At 52.7% G+C, this 21,603-nt stretch overlaps 1 protein-coding gene across 10 annotated transcripts in view; it reads left to right on the top strand.

Annotated features, from left to right (window-relative positions):
- The window catches only part of PFKFB4 (6-phosphofructo-2-kinase/fructose-2,6-biphosphatase 4), a 35,876-nt gene extending 17,456 nt beyond the window's left edge, over positions 1-18,420 (top strand). For 8 of the 10 annotated variants that reach the window (XM_016149854.2, XM_036220035.1, XM_016149852.2 and 5 more), the window contains 7 exons: positions 617-824; positions 1,355-1,501; positions 11,829-11,933; positions 13,352-13,481; positions 13,589-13,651; positions 14,498-14,562; positions 16,393-18,420. In XM_016149854.2, coding sequence (XP_016005340.1) covers positions 617-824; positions 1,355-1,501; positions 11,829-11,933; positions 13,352-13,481; positions 13,589-13,651; positions 14,498-14,562; positions 16,393-16,452 — 778 coding nt within the window. In that variant the 3' untranslated portion in view covers positions 16,453-18,420. Of the gene's footprint in view, positions 1-616; positions 825-1,354; positions 1,502-11,828; positions 11,934-13,351; positions 13,482-13,566; positions 13,652-14,497; positions 14,563-16,392 lie in introns of all 10 variants that reach the window. The other 2 variants (XR_004950625.1, XR_004950626.1) reach the window with 2 other exon arrangements.
- The last annotated feature ends 3,183 nt before the right edge of the window (positions 18,421-21,603 follow it).

Here is a 21,603-nt window from a genome sequence, read left to right as displayed (position 1 = left end):
TCATCGGCGCTGCCGCCAGCACCGTCCTCCCGTGCAGCGGCCGCCAGCACCCAGCGGCGTCCTCCCGTGCAGCGGCCGCCAGCACCCAGCGGCGTCCTCCCGTGCTTCGCGCCTCACCCGCCCGCTGCCTGGTGGGGGGCAGGGCCGCTGGGCGCACACGGATGCCCCAGGCTGGGTTCTAGGGGAGCGTTCCTTGGCAGAAGGAAAAGTCAGTGGCTGACTGGGAGGGGTGGAGGGGAGGGGCGTTTGCCAGCTGCTCCCAGCTCAATCCTGGAAAAAATGGCTCTTGTCCACCTCACAGACAGTGCGCCGAGAGGTGAGAGGTAGACGAGAGGGGTCCGGCAGAGGCTGGCGTCACAGAGTGGCAAGGCCGACCCCGCACTTTAGATGTCTGCCGCCTTTCGGGAGCACGACAGGTGCCGAGCACCTCCCGGGGGCCTGTGTGCGCGTCGCACGTGCCACGTCGCCCCCGCCTCACGCCCGTCACGTGCGCGGCGCCGGCGCGCCTGGTGGGCGGAGGCGCGAGGCTCCGCCGCCAGTTCCCGTGGCTGGCAGGATGTGCCCCCGGTGGCCCCGGGTCCACTCACAGGCCTCTCTCTGCCTTCCTTCGGAAAAGGGACCTGTCCTACATCAAGATCATGGACGTGGGGCAGAGCTACGTGGTGAACCGCGTCGCGGACCACATCCAGAGTCGCATCGTCTATTACCTCATGAACATCCATGTCACTCCCCGCTCCATCTACCTGTGCCGGCACGGTGAGAGTGAGCTCAACCTCAAGGGCCGGATCGGAGGGGACCCAGGACTGTCTCCCCGGGGCAGGGAGGTCAGTGCCTGTGTGTGTGTCTGTGCATTGGGACCCCTGGGCGGCCGGTGTGTGTATGTGTGTGCACGAAGGCTGGGCTCCAGCTCTCGTAGCTAATGTGTGATCCTCACGTTGGATGACCGTCAGTCTAGAATCTTCCCATCGTGTAAGGAAGGTCGCCAGACACCAAGCAGATGCCTGGATCTCTGGCTTCCATGTGAGCTGTCTCCAGCTGAGACTCTTTCCTCAGAGAAGCACGGCATTCTGGGAGTGACCTGAGCCCTGGGGAGATACCGAAGCCTTAGCGGGGCAGTCGTACAGCCGAGGGCATGTGGCCGGTGGGGGCAGGGATCGATGGCGGGGGACCTAACGGACCACACTGGAACCACACTCGGGTTCTGGGAAGAATGCATAAGAACAGGACTCGCAGGTGCGGGTGTGCCTGTGAGGCTGGCTCATCCTTTTGACCAAGCCTGCTCTCCGAGGCCGGGCACGATGACCTCGCGTACCCTGTGGCCGCGGGGCCTGAACTTGCTCGTGATGTGTTTCAGTTTGCCAAGAGTCTGGCCCAGTTCATCAGCGATCAGAACATCAAGGACCTGAAGGTCTGGACGAGCCAGATGAAGAGGACGATCCAGACGGCCGAGGCGCTGGGCGTGCCCTACGAGCAGTGGAAAGTCCTCAACGAGATCGACGCGGTAATCGTCAGCCCTTCCCTCTTGGCCCGGCGACAGTGCCCAGGGTCACGGGGAGCCGTCTCCCTAACCTTTCTTCAGGTTTTAGGGTTTTGATCTCTCCCTCCCTCCTTCCTTCCTCCCCTCCTTTCCCTTCTTTTACATCTGACTGTCTAGATCAGCCGGAATTTATTTTGATGTTCTGACATGAGCCTTAAATGTCATCTTTCCCCAATCAACTTGTTTTTACCGCTAACCATCTAGCTGTCCTTTTTCTGTTGATTTTTTTTTTACCTACTTTTATTTTAAATTTTTACATATGATTTATGTATCTGTTTATGCACCAGTAACACACTGCTGATTAGGGCAGTTTTCTACTATGTTTATTAGCCATTCGATGTCTTTCGTGAGGTCTTGTATTCCCCCCACCACCCCCATTGGATCGTCTGCCTTTTTCGTATTGATTTTTAGGAGTTCTTCACGTATTCCGGTATGACGCATCCCTGGTCATTTTTGAGTGAGTCCTGGCCGTTCTTTTTGGTGTCCCTGGGTGGGCATTTTGTATGAACAATTGTGAAAATAATTTGAGGTTCCGGTTAGTGTTCTCTTTCTCCCGAAAGCATCATGGCAGGCAGTTGGGGCAGGGTCCCTCAGTCTACGCAGGGATAAAGCTGCATTCTAATCTTCGTGGGGGCCACTCAGCTCTCAGGTCCTCCTCCTAGAGTTTCCTGATGGAAAAGCTTGTGGGCCCCAAGCGGCTCATTTTTCTGTCCCATCAGCCCGAGACCGCCGACGGCTCCGCCGACTTCTGCCTCTCCTTCCTCGCCTCCTCCTTCTTTTCCCCCCAGCTTCGTTCAGATGCCATTGACGTGTAACATTATGCTAGTTTAAGGTGTACGACACGATGCTTTGATACACGTAAATATCCCTAAATGATCGCCACGGTGAATTTAGTTGATCTCCTTCACCTCGCATAGTTATAAAATGTGTGCGTGTGGTGAGAATGCGTAAGATCTGCGCTCTCGGCCGCTTTCAGATGTAGAATACAGCACCATCGACCAGAGTCGCCGTGTCGTGCACCGCATTCCCAGGACTTATTTATCTCGTAACCGCCAGTTCGTGCCTTCGATCCCTTCACCCATTTCCCCCACCCTCTGGCTCCTCATCCTTCCAACAGCCACTGTCCAATCAGCGAGACCGCGAAGGGAAGGGTGATGCTATCCGTCAGGTTCACCTCTTTGGAGCGTCCCATCACTCCAAGATCTTGGCTCCCGAGTCCTCTCTGCCTCGTAGCTCTATGACGACAGCGAACAGACCAAAAATGTTTTCCTCTCTGGCTTCCCTAGTTGCTCTCCCTGGAGGATTAGTCCGAAACAGTCTAGTCCACCAGTGCCTGCAGTGGAAGTTGCCAGTGAGATGGGATTTGAATCTTAGAAAGATCACCCCAGCTGGTGTAGGGAATGCTTTTGTTCGCATCAGGTCGGGGGATGAGCTAGAGGTGCTTGCGGTGAGGGGCCCAGTGAGGTGGTGACATCTGGAACTCGGGCGGCAGCCGTGAAAGAGGGTTTGAGGGATGTTCGTTCATTTATTCACCACATATTTGTGGAGCCTGCGTTGGGCCGGGTCCTGGGCACCAAGATCCTGGTTAAGCGTTAGAACCTGATGATTTCTGGCTGGCGGACGAGGGGGAGAAAAGCATCCAGCTTGACTCCAGGTTTCTAGGCCCTGGGGTTCTGGGCCGAGGAAGGTGATGGGCTCGCGTGAGGGTAGGCGCTAGGTCTGCTTCGTTCACCACGCAGTAGGTGCTCACTAAAAATGTCCTGGAAGAACTTCCTGGGAGATATTCAAGAGCCAGTGCCCACGAGCCAGTCTGATCTCCAAGGAGAAGTTGGGGCTTGGGCATCCCCCACAGACATGGTATTTGAGACTGTGGGATGGATGAAGTGGCTGAGGGAGGAAAAGCGGGACCCAGGACAAAGGCCCGGGGAGCCCCAGCATTTAAAGGGCTGTGGAGGAGGCTGCGGATGGGCAGCCAGTGAGGTGGAAGGGAACTAGGCGGATGGGCATTGTGAAAATCAGGGCAGAGAGGAGGCGTGGCGGTCACCGGGGTGAGATACCCCAGGGAGGCCAGGCTCCAAACTGACCATCGGGACGTAATAACGAGATCCTGGGGTTCTTGGCACAAGCCTGGTGGGAGTGAGGGGGGAACCGAGCGGGAGGCCAGGAGGCTCAGCGTCCAGGGGACATGGTGGTGTAAGCTGACAAGGAGGGCTGAGGCGGGGGGGTAGTACCATGCGCCCTGAGAGGGGGCAGGGGCCCAGACTCCAGGGTGTCTGGAGGGGAGGGGCGGGGGTGCAGGTGGCCGCAGAGTGCTTTGTCTCATGTCTTTTTCTCAGACCCTCATGGAAGTTTCCCTTCAGAGTGAAAGGAAGAAGTTGCAAATGGGAGTTTGCCAAGGGGGAGAGTTAGCCGGTGTTGAGATCAGGAGTTTTCTGGGGCACCTTTGTCTGTGTCCTGGGGATCGTCCTCCAGCCCCCAGCAAATAGATGCAGCTGTGGAGAGGGCAGCTTGTCAGCGTGTTCGATTTTGTCCCTGTGGATATGATGGAGGCACAGTGGCACCAGACCTGAGTTGGGAGAAGGGTAATGAAGCTGGGAAAGAATTGGAGGATTGGGGGCGGTGCTGACCCGTGGCGTTATGAGATGAGAGAGGCCATGGGGGGCAGCAGGCCGAGGAGGTTGACAGCAAGCCTGTTAACAAGGGGCACAGCTCCAGAGGGTCCTGTGGGGAAGCCGCCTGTGGTTGCTTGTGAATATGACCTTGTCCCCGCCTTCTGTCGGGTTACTGCTGGTCCACGAAAACTATGACCAAATTCTTTCATTTACCCTAGTCAGTTTTCAGTTGATTCTCTTAGGTTTCCTTAAAGGAGCTATCAGATCCTCTGAAATAAGCCCAATCCGGTTATCGCCTGCCCAGTTTACACCCCTGATATTTCTGTTTTGTATAATTCCATGGGTAAGAAGAAGTGATGGACAGACTGGACTTCCTTGTTTTGTTCTTAATTGGCCAATATAAAGTGAATTTGGTGGATTTTCAGTCTCTCCTGAACCCCTGAGATTCACTCTTCTTTCAACAAATCTCCCTGGCCTGGGACTTTGCATTCTTTGAGGTAATTCTTTAATGACGATTAAAATTTATTCTTTGGTCTATTTGTGGAACATACTCTTGAATCATCTTTTCTGTCCAATATTTTATTCTGAAAAGTTTCAAAGGAACTGAGCGTCAGTGATGTGTGAGATGATATCGTAGCCGCCAGCCCCCGAAAGACACACGGACCACCAGAACTCAGTGAGTTATAGGGAACGCACTCTTTTTTCAGACAGCTGGGTCTGCCAGGGGTACGCAGACCCCAAATTAAGCAGCCCTGAGTTGTAGAGGTACAGGGTTTTTAAGCCCAAAATCCCATTGTTCATTCTGTCTAAACACAAAGGTCTATTTTGCTTCTATTCATTACCTGTCGACCCACAGGTCAGGTGTGCAAGCAGGGATACAGAAGCACAAAGCTTATTGTTAGAATGTTATGTTCCCATAGGTAATAGCCTGTGTTCCCATGGCGATAGCCAAGCAATAATTTCCCAGCCAGCACAATATAAGGCAGTCTAACACGTGTGCCATTGGAGTCCTAAAAAAGATGGGTGGAAGGGACAGAAAAAAAAATATTTGCAGGGATAATAGGTAGAAGCCAAAGAGTCAAACAATTGCAAAGGGGAGAAGGCAACTTTTTGAATGATGGAAATGTTTTAATTCGTAATCGTAGCGGTAGTACAAACTTGTACATATGTTAAAACTCATTGAATTTCATTGATTGGTGAACTTTATTGTATGTAAATTTTACCTCCATAAAAATTTTGATTTCCTCTCCTCCCAAAAAAGTTTCAAACATGTAACAGAGATTGGCCACTCATTGAGTTTTCTTCCAAAGAACCAGATCTCAGATTGTATCAATTCTTTTGTTTTTCTGCTTACTAATGAATTTATTTTTTGCTTTCGTTTATATTATTTTCCTTTTACTTACTGTCCTTTGCTTTTTTCAACTTCTAGGGTTTATTGACTAGGGCATTTTTAGTCCTTTCTTTTTGAATAGTGAAAGCACGTAAAGCTGTTTTCTGTTCGATTGTATTGCAATCAGAGGACATGACCTCTAATTTCAACATTTTGGAATTTATTAAGGCTTTCTTTATTGTCTAGAATATGGTAAATTTTCATAACTATCTCATGGCCATTTGAAAGGAAGGTTGGTTGCCTCTTGATTGGTTACAACATCCAATATACGTCCATTATCCAATTATCTGAAAGAATCCTAGGTTGGTTTTTTTTTTTTGTGGGGGGGGGGGCGTGATTATGAAGTATTTGAACATTTAGAGTCTTCTATTGAATTTTTCAGGTGAAATGAAATCATGTCTGTCATTTTCTTCAAAATAATCTAGTTGCTTGGGGAGAGGGAAGCAGGTATAGGTCTATTTGAAACAAGGTTGTATGTGTGTCGTTAATATTTGTGGCTGAGAGGTGGGCACATGGTTCATGATACTGTTGTCTCTACTTTTCCGTGTGGTTGAAAATTTCCATGAGAAAAAGTTTGTGTATGTCTCTCACTAATTTCCACTTCTGTAATTATGTCATTCAAATTGTCCCTGTCCTTATTTTTTTGTCTACTTGATCATCACAAATTGATAGTCAAATATTGGAGACACTCCATAATTATGACTTTGTTCATTCTTCTTGCATTTTTAACAATTTTGCCTTGTTCGTTTTATTTTTTCTTTATATATTTTGATGTTTTATTATGACATCTTTAGAGTGTATGACTTATGAACTCGTGGTACATAAAAGGGAACGGGGGGCCACTCCAGTTGGGTTAAATCAGTGGCTGATCGTTTGCAAGCTATGGGCAGGATATGGGGAAACCACAAGTGTTATTGCTTGTGACATGTAACATCATTGCTTTCCGTGGGCAGAAGAGGGGGGAGGGCGGGAGGGTGCAGGAACCTGGGGGCAGGGAGCAGTGAGGGAAGGGCAGCCCGCTGGGAGGGGACCTTGGGTGAAGACCTACACCTGAGAGCAACTCCTTCGGAGGGAGCCTGGGAATAAACATCTCAGCCTTTCTCCTCTCCCTCCCTGTAACCCCCTGCCAGCGTTCCTTGTGGCCTAGCCCAAGGAGAATTAGTGGCCATGGGAGCCTGTGGATGCAGTCTACAAGGGTCAGCCTCCTGGGGCAGAAAACAGGTAGAGAGCAGAAGAAGGGTCTGCAGGGGCAAATCGATGAACCTGCTCAGCCGTCCTCTTATTTCAGCGTTTAAAAGATGCTGTTCCATTGTCTTCTGGGTTGCACTGTTTCTAGCGAGTTTATTGTCATTCTTATCTTCATTCTGTACATAACGTGTCTTCTTTTTCTCTGACTGCTTTTAGTATTTTCTCTTTATCCCTGATTTTCAGCAATTTGATTATGGTGCACCTTGGTGCAGTTTTCTTTATGTTCATGCTGCTTGGTGTTCATCGAGACTCTGGGATTTCTGGGTTTCTAAATATCAAATTTGAAAAAAAACCTAAGCAATTATTTTTTCAGTTATATTTTCTGTCACCCTCTCTCCTACCCTGGATTCCAACTGCATGTATATTAGACCACTGGGTATAATATACGTAACCTAGGAGATGACCCCACAGGTCCCTGAGCTCCTGTCCATGGCTTCTCTGTCTTTCATTCTTTCTGAACTTCAGTTTGGATAGTTTCTTTTGCTGTCATCGAGTTTACTTATCTTTCTTTTTGGGTTTTGACTAAACTCAGCCAGTGAACTTTTAATTTCAGACGTGTTTTTAAGCTCTAGGAGGTCAGTTTTGTTCTTTTTTTGTGTGTCTTTCATTTCTTTCCCAATTACGTTCTGCTCTGCAGTCTAGGAAATGCCTCTGGGCAGTAATCTGCGGCCATCGTAGCCTCCTCGGGTCCCTTCCTTCTCTCAGGGTTCACAGTCCTGCTCTGCCTGGTGTCTAGTTTCTAAAAACAGTTGTGTATATTTTGTCCAGTTTTTTGAGTCGTTTATATTGGGCCAGAGCAAATCTGGTACCAATTACTTCATTATAGCTCAGTCTTTATTTTGAATGGTTCGTGTTTCGATATAAAACACTCTTTGCATCGATTTATACTTTAACTAATTTGAATATTACTATTCCCGCTTTTCTTTTCAACTTTTTTATTGTGGTAAAATATAACATAAAATTTGCTACCTTAACTACCATTTTTAATAGTTCACTACTATTAAATATATTCATAATAAGGTGCAGTTATCCCCAGCACCCATCTCCAGAAGTCTTTCCATCTTGTAAACTGGAGATTTTGACCCCATTGAACAGCAACTCGCCTTCCCCGCTCCCCTCAAGCCCTGCACCCACCATTCTACTTTCTGTCTCTATGAATCTGACTCTGTAACTCATACGTGTGAGATAATATAGTCGTTTTCTTCTTGTGACTAATGTATTTCATTTAGCATAATGCCCTCAAGGTTCATTCATTGTCGTAGCATGTGTCAAAACTTGCTTCCTTTTTAAGGATAAATAAGGGTCCAGTGGTGTGTGTGTGTGTGTGTGTGTGTGTGTGTGTGTGCGCGCGCGTGCGCGCGCGTGTGATACTGTATTTTGCTTATCCTCATTCATCTATCAGTGGGCACTTGGGTTGCTGCCATGTTTTCGCTATTGTGAACAGGGCTGCTATGAACATGAGTATTCAAATATCTCTTCGAGACCTTGATTTCATTTCTCTTTGGGCTATACCTAGAAATGGAATTGCAGGATCATGTGGTAATTCTATTTTAATTTTCTTTTTTGAGGAACCACTGCGCTGTTTTCAACAGCGGATGCATCATTTCACATTCCCACAGTGCACAAGGGTTCTAATTTCTCAACTTCCTCTCAACACTTGTTATTTTTTGTTTCGTTTTGTTTCGTTTCGTTTGTTTGTTCGTTTTTTGAGAGTAGCCATTCTAAATGTTATGAGGTGGTATCTTGTGGTTTTAATTTGATATCCCTGCCATCCGTCCATAGATCTTGGTTATATTTACCCCTTTTATTTTTAAATTACTACGTGTCATTTCTTTAGGTGAAAGGAGCACCTCTTCGGTTTATTTTTTAGCCTAGCCTGAGAGCTTTTCTCCTTCAGACATCTAAACCCTTTTGCATTTACTCTTAAACTGTTGTGTTTCATCTTGTTTTCAATACGTTGCAGTTTTCTCTTTATTTCTATTTTTCTGTATAAACATTTCTTTTTTCATGATTTGGAAGGTAGGCGATGTTTTTATTTCAGCAGCAATTACTTTGAAGCGATTCAAAGCATTCTTAAGCTGGATGCACATAAATAAAGGAATCATTTAAATATACTTATCAAAATTAGTAATAGGGAAATAATTCTTGACTTCTGTTGGGAAAGACGAAGGTATATTATTTCCACTTGTTTTCTTTCTGCCCGTTATTTTTTTTTTTTTAATTAATGTAATTGGACAGAGTACAATATCATGGTTTTGTTTTTATCCGTCTTTTTTTTTTTTTTTTTTTCCAGAATCGATGATCTCTTTCAAAAGAATAAGCAATTCTCATAACCCATTTTGTAGCCTTCCATCAGTTGTGGGCGTTTTGAGACAGCTCCAGTCAGTGATTTCTTTCTCACACAAACAGCAGCCCCCTGAGGCGGGCGAGGGGCCAGTATCTATCCTCCAAGGACAGGGATGTGGCTCCAGCATTTCGTTTTGCAGAGAAGCCTGCAGCCACCTCGGTTTTCTCCCTTTGAAGTTAATCTGATTATTTTCCTAGATGCTTGTGGATTCCCTTCTTTATCTTTCAAGTTTGGAAACTATTCTAATATCATGTATTAATCATCTTTCCATGTTTATCTCTGTTCTTTTCCCCTGTTCTGGTAAACAGCCTTGGGCTGGTCTTCTATTTCAACATTGTGATTTTTTTCTTTAACCAATCCACAATTTACTGCCTTATTTTTCCCTTTTTTTTTTTTTTAAATAACAGCTCTATTGAGATATTCATATACCATACATAGTTTTTTAATAATATTCATAGGGCTGTGCAACTGTCACCAGAGTCAATTTTAGAACATTTAATTACTCCAAATTTTAGAACAAAACCAGTTCACCCCAGCAGTAGGCTACCACTAACCTGTTTCTCTATAGATTGGCCTCTTCTGGACATTTCGTATAAATGGAATCATGTGATGTCTTTTGTGACCGGCTTCTTTCAGCCAGCGTGTTTTTAAGGTTCATACCTGGGGTAGCATGTATTAGTACTTCATTCCTTCATATTCCTGAATGATGTTCTACTATATGGATAGACCACATATTATTTATCCACTCATCAGCCGATGAGCAGTTAGTTAGTTCCATGTTTCGGCTTTAGGGATAATACCGCTGTGAACATTCATGTACACGTTTCTGTGTGGTTTTCTCTTGGGTATACACTTGGGAGTGGAATTGCTGGGTCATATAAACACTCTGTGTTTAACCTCGTGAGAAACTGCCAGTCTGTGTTCCAGAGGGCTGCACCCTTTTCCGTTCCGATTTCTTCACATCCTCACCAACACTTGGTATTATCTGCCATTTTGATACTAGCCACCCGGCACTGGAAGGTAATTTAGCCACTTTATGACAAAGATCATGTTTCCTCTAGTGTCTGGTAACAAGCGCCACATTTCCATGTGAAGTCTCATCAGAAACACTTTTCACATCCATATTTCTAGCAGCATTCTGTTCATGATAATGTATGTATTCCTTAATAGAAGCTTTCTCTGCTGTACCTCACTTCCTCTGAGCTGTCACCAGAATCCCCGTCAATGCCCGTGTTATTACCAAGTTTCCGGTGGTTGCCAGCAATCCTCGGCGTTCCTTGGCTTACAGCTGCCTCATCCTAATCCCTGTCTCTGTATCACCTGGCCGTCTTCCCCGTGGGTGTCTCTGTCGTCACCTGGCCTTCCTGAAAGGACACCGGTTGTTGGATTGGGGCCCACTCTAATAACCTAGATTACGTCTACAAAGACCCTATTTCCAAATAAAGCCACATTCACAGCGATCGGGGGCTAGGACTTCAGTTTATCTTTTTGGGGGGACACATGCAGTTCACAACGGATACTTTATGTCTTCGTAAGAATTTTTCTGTTCCATCTGTTATCTAATTTATTGGCATATCATTGTTCATAATAGTCCCTTATAATCCTTTTTATATCTATAGCTTAGTAGTTATGTCCTTCTTTCATTCTTGATTTTAATAATTTGAACCTTTTTTTCCTTGTCAGTCTAGCAAATTCTTTGTGAATTCTGTTAATCTTTTCAAAGAACTTTCGATCTCATTGCTTTTCTTTATTTTCCTTTCTCTATTTCATTAATTTCTACTCGAATTTTTACTGTTCCCTTCCTTCTGCTCACGTTAAGGTTAGTCGGCTCTTCTTTTTCCTGTATCTTAAGGTGGAAGTTTAGGTTATTGATTTGAGCTCTTTCTTTTCAGAGATTGGCATTCATTCCTAGCTATAAAATTTCCTTTTTATTTTTCCTTTTTAATGGACAACTTTGTCTCCAAGGCTTTGTATAGGGAAAAAGAAAAAAAAAAAAACTAGAGCAAATCAGCGGCTTTTTATTAAGGGCGTTTCATTGCTTCCTCCTCTCTCTGGGCATGTTTTGTCTGTGGCTTGAGCCTCGATAGGACGGTCGCTGGTGACTTGACACATCTTCCCGGGCCCCTCAGCGGAGGCCTGGAGGGCAAGTGGTTCCGTCAGAGTCGCCCACATGCTGCTCACAACGCGGGCTTGGTCAGGGTGGGCGCGGCTGACCACGCGGTGGCCGGGCCCTTAGGCGACACGCTGGCGTCCCCGGCCGGTGTTCTCGGCTGTGTTTCTTTTTCCTTTTTTTTTTTTTTTAAATGGCATTCGTATACTGCGATCTACGCCGTGGGTGTGAGTTTGACGCGGTGGCGTCTTGCTCTGCAGCTTGCACCACGATCCGCGCTCAGAGGTAGCCTCCCCACAGCACAGAAAACAAAAGACCCGCTAGGTGAGATCCGTAGTTAACGCCTCGAACACTTCTAGCCGGGCGGGTGGGTGGAAAGGCCTGTTCTGAGAACTTTTTACAAACAAGGGGCCGCCCGCCCCTGCTCAGTGTTCCCAGAGGTCCTGCTCTAAGCCCCAGGCTGGGGGGCCCTCCATGGCCCAGAGAATGCCCCATAAACCTGCTCCCCTGCCCGCCCCCCGCCCCGGGCTGATCCCCCAGCCTGGCCTGGAGGTGTTGTGACTGCGGGGTCTCTTTCTCTGTAGGGCGTCTGTGAGGAAATGACCTACGAGGAAATTCAGGATCATTATCCACTGGAGTTTGCCCTGCGGGACCAGGACAAGTACCGGTACCGGTACCCCAAAGGGGAGGTAAGTAGAATTTGGGGGCTTTAATTCCAGCCGCCTGTGGCCTGCCTCTGGCCGAGGGCCCTGCGGGCTCCGTGGGGGCTCCGTGGGCTGCAGGGGGGCCCGGCCTCAGGGAGGCCGTGCTGGGTGCGTGCGTCACCGTGCGGCCCCAGCTGTAGGCCCCCCTTGGGGAGTGGGGGGACGGTGCTGCGCAGGGCTCTCAGCCCGAGACCCGTTGGATCCCTGCTCCCCAGCTTTGCTTTCCCCCTTCCCAGGGGTACCCCAGGGTGATCTTACCCTCCCTGCAGCTTCAAATACCACCCCAGTCCTGCAGCCAGACCTAGAGAGACCTCCCCCAGAGAGCTGCGGCCACCAGAAGCCACCTGCGCTTGTCACCTTCCTCACACGGGCTCCCGCCTCAGCCCAGGCCCCTTGTGACTCTGGTACCTCCCACTTCCAGGAGGTGGCCTGGGGCAGACACGTGCGTGCACACACAGAGGTACACGCGTAGAAGCCCCCGCCCCCGGGCGGCAGGCCCACAGGCCCTTGCGTTGTCCTGGCCCCAGGAGCGGGACTACTCCGGGTAGAATTAGTTATTCCGCACATTGGGCTGCGGGGCGGAACTCAGATGGAGCACCAGCCTGATAACAGTGAGAAGAAACAAAGCGCCCCCCTGCTCACCTTTGAAGATACAGGGGAGAGAATTAGTTCAGAAATCACAGTTTCCAGAGTAACCCATTTGGGACTTCCCCTGGGTAGTGGTATTGCTCCGGCTGAGTGTGGGGGGCCCCTCCGTGGAGGGCCGCTCATTGCGTGCGGAGCGGGCTGGACCCCCTCCGGCTCGGTCTCCTGGCGGAAATCTCCAGACCCACTGCACACAGGGGTTGGGCCAGGGGTCCTGTGGCTCCTCAGAGTCCTTCCTGCCACCTGGGTGTCTCTGGAAGTTTTGGGGGGTCTTTGCGCTCTCCCCCACCCCGCCTCCTCCTGTGCCCTCTGTCTGCTGTGGGCTGGGAGGAGGCAGCGTCTTTTCCATTCGTTGCCGGTTGCTAGCACGTGAATTCCAGCAGCTGCGGGTTCAGCAAAGGGTCTCGAGAGTGGGCACGGAGGTGGCCCCTTGGGATGGCAGCTGGAGGCCCAGCCCTGCCCTCTCGGTCCTACCAGGCCCTGGCCCCGGGCTGGGGGAGGTGATCTCTTTCCCAGACTGCCAGTCCTCAATCCCCAGCTTCCCTCTCAAGGTGACATCTCACTGTCACAGTCCTGCAGGGGCAGGCCCTGCACCAAGCTGCCCATGCCCATGCCCTCAGGAGCCAGGCTTGAGGAAACCTAGCCACAGCCTCAAGAATGGCGGGGGACTCCAGCGGTGAGGAGGCGGCTCTACCCAGCACGTCTCGTCCCTGCCCCCCGGGGCTGGCCCTGAGGCACCTTCCCACTTGCCCTTGCAGTCCTACGAGGACCTGGTCCAGCGACTGGAGCCCGTCATCATGGAACTGGAGAGGCAAGAGAACGTGCTCGTCATCTGCCACCAGGCTGTGATGCGCTGTCTCCTGGCCTATTTCCTCGACAAGGCGGCAGGTGCGGGCCCTGTCCCCGGGGAGGCGGAGTGGGTGTGTGTGGGAGCCGGAGAGGGACGGTCGCCCGGGCAACCCTGCTGTGCTAGCGCTCCCCGTCTGTGTCCACAGAACAGCTGCCCTACCTCAGGTGCCCGCTGCACACAGTCCTGAAGCTGACCCCTGTGGCCTACGGTAAGGACGCGTCCCGCACGCCGACCCGCTTGCTGGACTCCGGCTGTCTGCAGGGCCCCACGACGTCCCGCAGACCCCGTGGCCATTCACCGGGAGGTCGCGCCTCCCGCCGCCCCACCACCTTTCCCAGTGCCCTTCTAAGAGTTTTTGTTTCCATTTCTGTGGCCACGGAAAGCCTCCCGGATGATCCTTTCCTAACCATTACCTGCTCAAACGAGGGGTTTTTCCACTGCTTTTTCCAAAACACCCACAAAACCCCACTGCCCCAGGACCTAGGGTGCAGGGTGGTTTGAGTCCCACCTCTGCTTTTGGCTGTGCTGGCGGAGACCTCGGGTGACTTCTCACGAACTCCTCACCTTCAGCCCAGGCTGCCAGGCCCCTTCAGGCTGTCATGCTCTCGGGAGGATGACGACAAAGCTCAGTGGCAGCTGATGTCATTCTAGCGACCCCCATCACACTGAGTGCCTGGCACGATGAGACAGGGTTGGGCGTGGGTAGTGTGCAGGCCTTGAAGACTGAGCCTAAAGACCGCATGCTGAGCGGGGCCTGTTGCTCCTGGGACCACCCTCCGCCCCCAGGGTAGGTGGCCCAGGCCCTCAGCGTGGCCCTGCGTGGGTCTCTGGACTTCTCACCGAGGCTGCACCGGGCGGTGGCACTTGTTAAGTACGTGCCTGACAGGATGCCCCGTCCTTCCTCGCGGGCCCCCCAGAGCTGCCTAAGGCGGCGGGTGGAAGGGGGTGAGGCCGAGACGCCTGTTCCGTCCACAGTCCCCCGAGAGAAGGGTCTGCCCTCTGGCTCCAGCTGCCTGTCAGGAGGGGCCACGGATGTGCATTTTCCTTTTGGCAGGTTGTAAATTGGAGTCTATATTCCTGAACGTGGCAGCTGTGAATACTCATCGAGACAGGCCCCAGGTACCAACGGCGTCATGCTGGGGTGGCCGCAGGGTCCGGGGGGCGGGGTGTCCAAACGGCACCATCCAGGGCCAGGTAGCACTCCCTTCTGCAGGGTGAGGCGCTGCCCTTGGGGTGGAGAAGTCCCTGGAGCTGGGCCACCAAGCCAGGAACTACCTGAGCCTGGGCGTGGCTGGCTCCCCAGCAGCCCCACCATCGAGGTCTGAGCCAAGGAAGGCGTCCCAGCTGGGGAGGAGGCTGGAGGCCTGCAGGGTGGCAGGTGGGGGTTCTTCAAGGCTCCCCCAGCAGCCCGGGTCTCGTGAGCACCTTTTCCAACTCAAGCACCTTTAAAAATGAAGATGGCGTGTGTTTGTCGGGGAGAGGGCCCTGCGGCTGCTGAGGGGGTCTCGGCGCTGGGCAGAGACCTTCCTGCAGGAGAGCGGCTCGCCACCCGTGTCCCCCCAGCACCTGTTTACGATGGAAGCTCCTCGAAGTGTGGCCCAGAAGCACTTTCTGTGCCCACATGGGGTTCTCCTGCCACGTCGGTTACCTTTACACTGAGGCCAAGGGCAGGACCGCCCCTTCCAGACCCCATCACTGGCATCTGCTGTACCTGGAAGGCCCCTGGGGCCTCAGGTGTGCCTGTCGACACTATGCTGGGCCCTGGGTCTCTGCCAAGGGTGCAGGTCTCGGGCTCCTCACTGCGGGGTGGCCTTGAGCCCCTCGGGCAGAGATGCGTGGGTGTGTCTTCCCAAAGCTGCCACCCCTCACCAGGGCCAGTCCCCCATACAGGCCTCTTCCCTGAGAGTCTGGTCCAGACCAGTCTGGCACCCACAGGTCACAGGGGAAGACGTCCTGACAGGTGTGCTGTGTGTTGAGGAAAGCCCGGAAGGCACTGGAACCCCAGCACTGACTGACAGGGTGAAAGTGGGAGAGGCCTCTGGACCTGGAAGCCACTGGAGGCTGACCCCGCCCCCCCCCAGGTCCAGAGGGCACGAGCCAGCATGGCCTTGGGAGAGGCCAACTAATGCCGGCCACAGCTTCCCAGATGGTTGTCCCTTTTGGGTGAGCAGGATCCCATCCTTGAGGGGCAGGCTGTGGCGGAAAAGGGACCCTCAGGAACCCTGCCCCCCAAGGAGAATTGTACCTGCCCCTCCAACTCCTGTGGCCTGTGAGCAGGGGGTGTGGCCATGGCCTCCCTCCCTGCAGATCTGGGACTGTCACTGTCGCACCGGGCTACAGCCCAGTTTGTCGGTGACTTGCTTTGCCAGGTGATGGTTATGCAGCTGGGAAGATGGGCCACCAGGTTTGGAGGGTCAGACAGGACATTCTCGCAGAGTCTGTTCCTTAGGCCTGAGGTGCCCCAAGCACAGCTGGCCACAGACAGAACGTGGCAGGGGCCGTCTGCAGCTAAGGGCTTCTGGAAATCCAGGGGGGAACGTGTGCCCCAGCTCTGAGAACAGAGACCAGGCTGCTGACACTCAGAGCCAGGAGGAGGGCACCTGCAGGACATGGTCTCCTTGCCTGCCCCCACGGATGAGGATTCAAGCCCCAGCCGGGTGTTCCTCCCTCCTGACCCAGACCTGAGGCAGGTGGTGGGCACAGCCTGACCTGCTCGCAAGGAGCAAGTGGGGACTGGGGTTACCCTCGGCCCCTACTTTTGTTCTTATGTGTGTCCATCAGCCGTGTGTCCAGAGGTCTAGTGGAGGTTGGGGTCTACAGGCCTGCGGCCAAGGGCCCCCAGCGTGAGAACAGGAGCCCGGATGCCCGGCGCAGTGAGGAAAGCAGACAGTGGGCAGCGGGTGCCCCTCTTGCCGCAGCGTGAATGTTCCGTTTCCATTTTTTCTGCAGAATGTAGACATCTCGAGGCCTCCGGAGGAAGCCCTTGTCACGGTCCCTGCCCACCAGTGACGGTGTCTCATCCACTGCCACCTCCGGGCAGGTGTTGATCTCTGCAGGCAAGGTCACGCCAGGCACCCCCGGTCCATGTGACAGTCACCATGCAGGAATACCCTCAAAGCCACGTGTGGCTGGTGGTGCCCAGAACCCCCACCCCAGTCGGCCTACTTCCTGTTGACAGCGACGGGGTCGTACCCGGTGCCCGACCTGCTGCTAAAAATCACTCAGCCAGACCGTGCCTGCTCCGGACCCGGACCCGCGAGAAGTTTGCCAGCACGTGGCCCTTTGGGCGTTCTCACCGGTCAGGTTGGCGTCGTGAAGTGTGAAACCCTAAAATGTGAAACGGAAAGCACTTGCCGTGATGTTCCCACCGTGGCCGAGCTGCCTGGGTGGACCTGGGGCCCCCTGCCGGGGTCCTGCTGTCCTGATTGTGGCCACTCCCCGAGTCAGAGGCAAGGTCACGGCTCCCGGTCAGAGGAGAGCCCTTCCCACCCCGCCTGGCCGGGCGCTAGAGCTTCTGCCGCCGCAGATGCCTCGCCCGGCCCGGCCCGGCCCGGCCCGGCCCCGAGGCCTGGTCTGAGCCACTCAGGAAGGCGCGTGCTCACCTGTGCGGAGTGCGACCCACAGAGGCACGCAGAGAGCACAGCACTGCGTCCCCCTGCCCAGGCGAGCATGCACCGGAGTGCTGGGGGCAGCCGGGGGCAGCTGGGGGCCAAAGGCCCCTTCCCGACTGCTCTCGCGACGAAAGTGCTCGAAGGCAGGGCGGCTGTGTGAGTTTTTCCCCACCCTGGCGCTCAGGTCGCCTCCCGCGCACGCTGCTTGTGTCCACACAGGCGTGGACAGCAGGGGCAGTGCCACGCCCTAGCCGTGAATGATCCAGAAAAGCTCGTCATGGTCCTGTAAAGCCCGTCCTGGCCTTCGTCGACCTCCACCTGTGGGGCTGCGCAGGGGGAAGGCTGGCACCGGAGGCAGCCAGTCCAGCACGGATGTTCCCAGACACGTCACAGCTTCCGATTCAGGTGCTTGGGAGCCCGCTGCAAATGACCTTGAGAAGTCAGTCACCTGTGATGCCCCGAGTTCGTTTGGGCCCGGAAAGGCAGGCCGGGCAGCGGTTTCTGGCTCCGTTTTATAGCTTGGCAAACAGACTGGCCAGCACGTTGGGGCCTGGGTGAGAAAGGGTCTGGATTTGCAGTTGGATGCCTGCTGCGCACAGGGGGGCCTTGGTGAAGCCAGGCCCCAGGCTCCCGAGCCCACTTTGTACCTGCAGCCTTTCCCTGTGCCGGGTAGAACAGCTTACCTTTCCCAGTACCCCGGGGTGTCTCCGCCTGCAGGCACCACCTGTCCCTGACGGAAGCCCATGTCCCTGGCCCCAGCTGGTAGTCTTAGCCTGATGTGCTGCAGCAGTTGTGGACAGATGTGGCAGAGAGAGTCCCGGAGGGGACGGGGCAGGGTTCCCCTTCTGGACTCATCTCCCATCAGAGTCCCAAGCCCCTTCGACCCAGGGCCAGAGGACCATGCCACACTGCCTTTGAGACATGGGGACTTAAGCCTTTGCTTCTGCGTCCCCTGGAGTTTGGGTGACTTTGGTCACCTGGACGTGGTCACTTGTTAGCTCTAGCGGATCCCTGCGGTCAGTGGCAAATGCACCTGGATGTCACCGCCTCGCCAGGCTCACTGAGGTGAGACCTGCGAGGCCTTTTCACTCTGTGTCCAGAGGCAGGCAGGAGCTGCTGGACCTAGATGTGTCCCAAGGACTGGGACAGGGCAGAGGGAAGCCTGGGGTCGCAGCATGGGCTGAGGCAGCGCCCCCTCACCTCCGCCCGGCCGGCGGCCAGGCTTAGCGCTGCAGACATCTCACTGCTCTCCCTGGAACGGGTGTGCTGGGTCTCAGCCGCTCGTCACACTGTGTCCAGTGTTCTTTGCAATAAATACTTTTTAAAATAAATCCTGATCTCAGGTTGCGCCTTGCGGCCAGCTCTCCATTTGTGAGGTGTTCTTTCCGGCCGGCTCTGCAGAGCCCCGGCCTGTGGTCTCTCAGGTGTGTGTTGGGATGCGTGGTCCAGCTCCCACCCCCAGGCCTTCCCCCTTCCGTCTTGCCCTGGAGCGGGCCCTGGGCCTGGCCACATGGGAAGGGGCAGGGCCCTGTTTCCTCTGGGGTGATCTAGGGTTCTGGGCCCTCACCCCTGGGCGAGAGGCAGATGTGTGCAGGGGGCGGGGGCGATCTGGGGTGGGGCACCGGTAAAGGGAAGGTTCTGGGGTCTCTGGAAATGTGGGTCCTTGGGGAAGGGAACCAGGGGCTGGGTCAAAGATGGAGGGGCTACATGATGCCGTGGGTTGGGGGGCATGTTGGCTAGTCGTTTAACTTTCTCATGTCTCAGGATTTCACTGGAATTTCTATACCTCCTGCCCTGGGGCTTGGGCCATGGGAGCAGGTAGCAGGAGTGTTCTACCTGGGTATGATAAGGCTGGGCATGGCTGGGTGGCCACCTGCACCTCTCCCAGGGTCAGGGTGGAGGGTGGCTCTGGCTGGGCTGCTCCTGTCTGGCTTAGAGTTGCTGACAGCTTTGGCTCTGCCTTACCCACCTGTGTCACGGCGGATGACAAACCCCTGGGCTCATCGCCGGGCTCAGGAGGTTATCAGCTATACCTGTCTCCCGGTGGGTGAGGCTGGGCGGCAGCTCAGTGGTCCTCACGTTGGGTTCTTGGGGTGGACACCTGACCACCTCGGAGGCTTCAGCACTTTCTGAAGGAGATGTTGAAGATGATTAGTAACAAAGCAACAGCAGAGGGAATGAAATATAACTATCGGAATTTTTCTTCAGGTTCAATGTTCTACCGCAGCCTAGAAAGAGTGATTGTATATTGTCATGTTGAAGAGTTCTGTAGCATTTTGGGTTGCTAGGAAACAGTAGTCATCAGGTGGGATCAGAGGATATTCAGATTGGAATGATGTAAAGACATAGGTTTCAGCAACATTTGAGTTAGATTTATAATAACTATATAACATGTATTAATAAATAAAATTGTCACCTTCAAAGGGGAGAGTTGCTGTGTTTGTTTGGACCAAGCATCATTCATCCCCTGAGGCCCGGCTCATTGGTGTTTGAACACAACTATTTTATTAAAAGCGAAAAATGCCTTTGTGGCAGGTCAGAACTAATGTCTGCCACACCTTGGCTAATGGTCACAGGTCTCTTTGGGGTGGGCAGTGAGGACAGTGCCATCATGAACCTGAGCTATTTCCGTAGGGCCCCCCTTAAAGGGCACTCACCCCACTTTGTTCAGGGGCCCCCGGGTATGTGAACTGATCTTATCCGGGAAACTGGTGAGAATTCCCGATGCGGTCAGGTCTCAGGTGGTCAGCCCTCCAGTCATTTTGTTCTGTATACATCAGGTGAGTCTCGCTGTGTGTCAGTCCCCACACCTGTCCTCTAGCAGCTCAACACTCTTGTCACCAAGGGTCCTGGGTTCTGCATTGAAATCAAGGAGCCATTTCAAATGAGAGTATCTCTAATCAGAATCCCTGACACGGAGGACAGGCTCTTGTTATGGGTCGAATTATGTCCCCCACCAAATTCACAGATTGACGACCTAACCCCCAGGACCTCACATGAAAATGGGGTCACTGCAAATGTTAGTAAGTCGATTGTACCAAAGTGGAGTGGGCCCTTAATCCAAAATTCCCTAGTGCCTTCAGCGGAAGAGAGCAGGGCCCTGCTAACGGCCTGGTTTCAAGCCTCCAGAACTGCGACGGTAGCTTGTTTAAGCCACTCAGTCGTGTGACGCTGTGTTACAGCAGTCCTAGCAAACAAACTTTTCAAAGATGCTCCCCTCAGCAGTGGGCTGCCTAAGGCTTTGGTGGAGGGAGTTATCTTCTGGGTGCTCTCCAGGGACTCGGGAAAGATGAGCTGTCTGTAATCAATTCAGGCCAACATTTATTTTGAACGAATGGGTGACTCTTGCTGAGGCTTTGAACTCTTTACACTCTACTGGGGAGCTTTCAGCATCGCCACGTATGGTGAGGTCCAGCTTCACTTCAGCAAAGCACACAGACTCGCAGAATACCCAGTAGTAGCTTAGGACAGCACCTGTATCCGGAATGTCTGGCAAGTGCACCTGTGTTGATAAACTCACCCCAGTCTAAACTTAATAGTCTTATCTCTTCAGTCTAGGACCTCAGTCTCTTCCCACATATTCTCCACATGTTTGCCAAGATAACATAACAAAGTCTTAACAATTCTTACAGTGTCTAACTTGCACATAAAAGACTTAGCGAGGCTGTGAATTCAACCAGTATGTAATCTGGGTCCCACAAAATCAGCCTTTAGGTTTCACGATGGACAATCTCGGCCCCATGGCTGCAAGAGATAGGAGCCTCCTTTGCAAAGTTGAGGAAATTTTCTGTTTGTGCCTTGACATCCGACCCTGTCATCCCCTTTCTCGAAGCTGCCTGGTGCTATGAGAAGCCACTGCCTGACACCACAGGGCATTTCTCAGGCCCCTCGGCCTATTCTAAGTCGAAGGCTTCTGGTCTCCCAAAGCCTTGTGCTCAATGAGGTATCATCACCTGAGTGGCCACCTGCGGTGTCTTGTTTTCTGACACCACTTCGGACACTAAACTGTGTGTTTCTTTTCGTACCAAGAACCAGTTCTCTGATTCTCCCACACCAACTGGGTGTCCAAACAATTCAACTCAGCTCTGACACCAACTCCCACGTTCGTGCAGACCCCACAGGGGAAAGGCTCAGTCCCACACGACTGTCTCCACTTCAGGTGCCAGTCACAAGTCCTCAGAGGGCCACCTGTAACTTCTGACAAGCTGTCTATAAACGGAGGGGTTCTGAAACCTCGGGTTTGAGGATTCATTAGCCCAGACTCTAACAACTTGGGAAAACACTGTACTTACAGTTACCAGTTTGTCAGAAAGGATAGCACTCAGGAAAGGTCACAAGGAAGACGCACAGGGCTAGCGGAGTGGGGGAGGGGAGGGACGGCTCAGGGTCTCCAAGCTGCCCAGGGCAGCTGCCTTTCCAGCCGCACATCAGTGTGTTCACAAACCTGGAAACTCCTGAACGCCGTTCAGCGGTCCCCAACCTGTCTGGCACCAGGGACCGGTGCTCCTATGAGAATCTAATGCCTCATGATCTCGGGGGTGGAGCTGAG

Source organism: Rousettus aegyptiacus, unplaced genomic scaffold, assembly GCF_014176215.1.
Source record: "Rousettus aegyptiacus isolate mRouAeg1 unplaced genomic scaffold, mRouAeg1.p scaffold_m13_p_4, whole genome shotgun sequence".
Taxonomy (NCBI): domain Eukaryota; kingdom Metazoa; phylum Chordata; class Mammalia; order Chiroptera; family Pteropodidae; genus Rousettus; species Rousettus aegyptiacus.
Note: the sequence above shows the minus strand (reverse complement) of the source record. Positions and strands in the feature narration are given on the sequence as shown.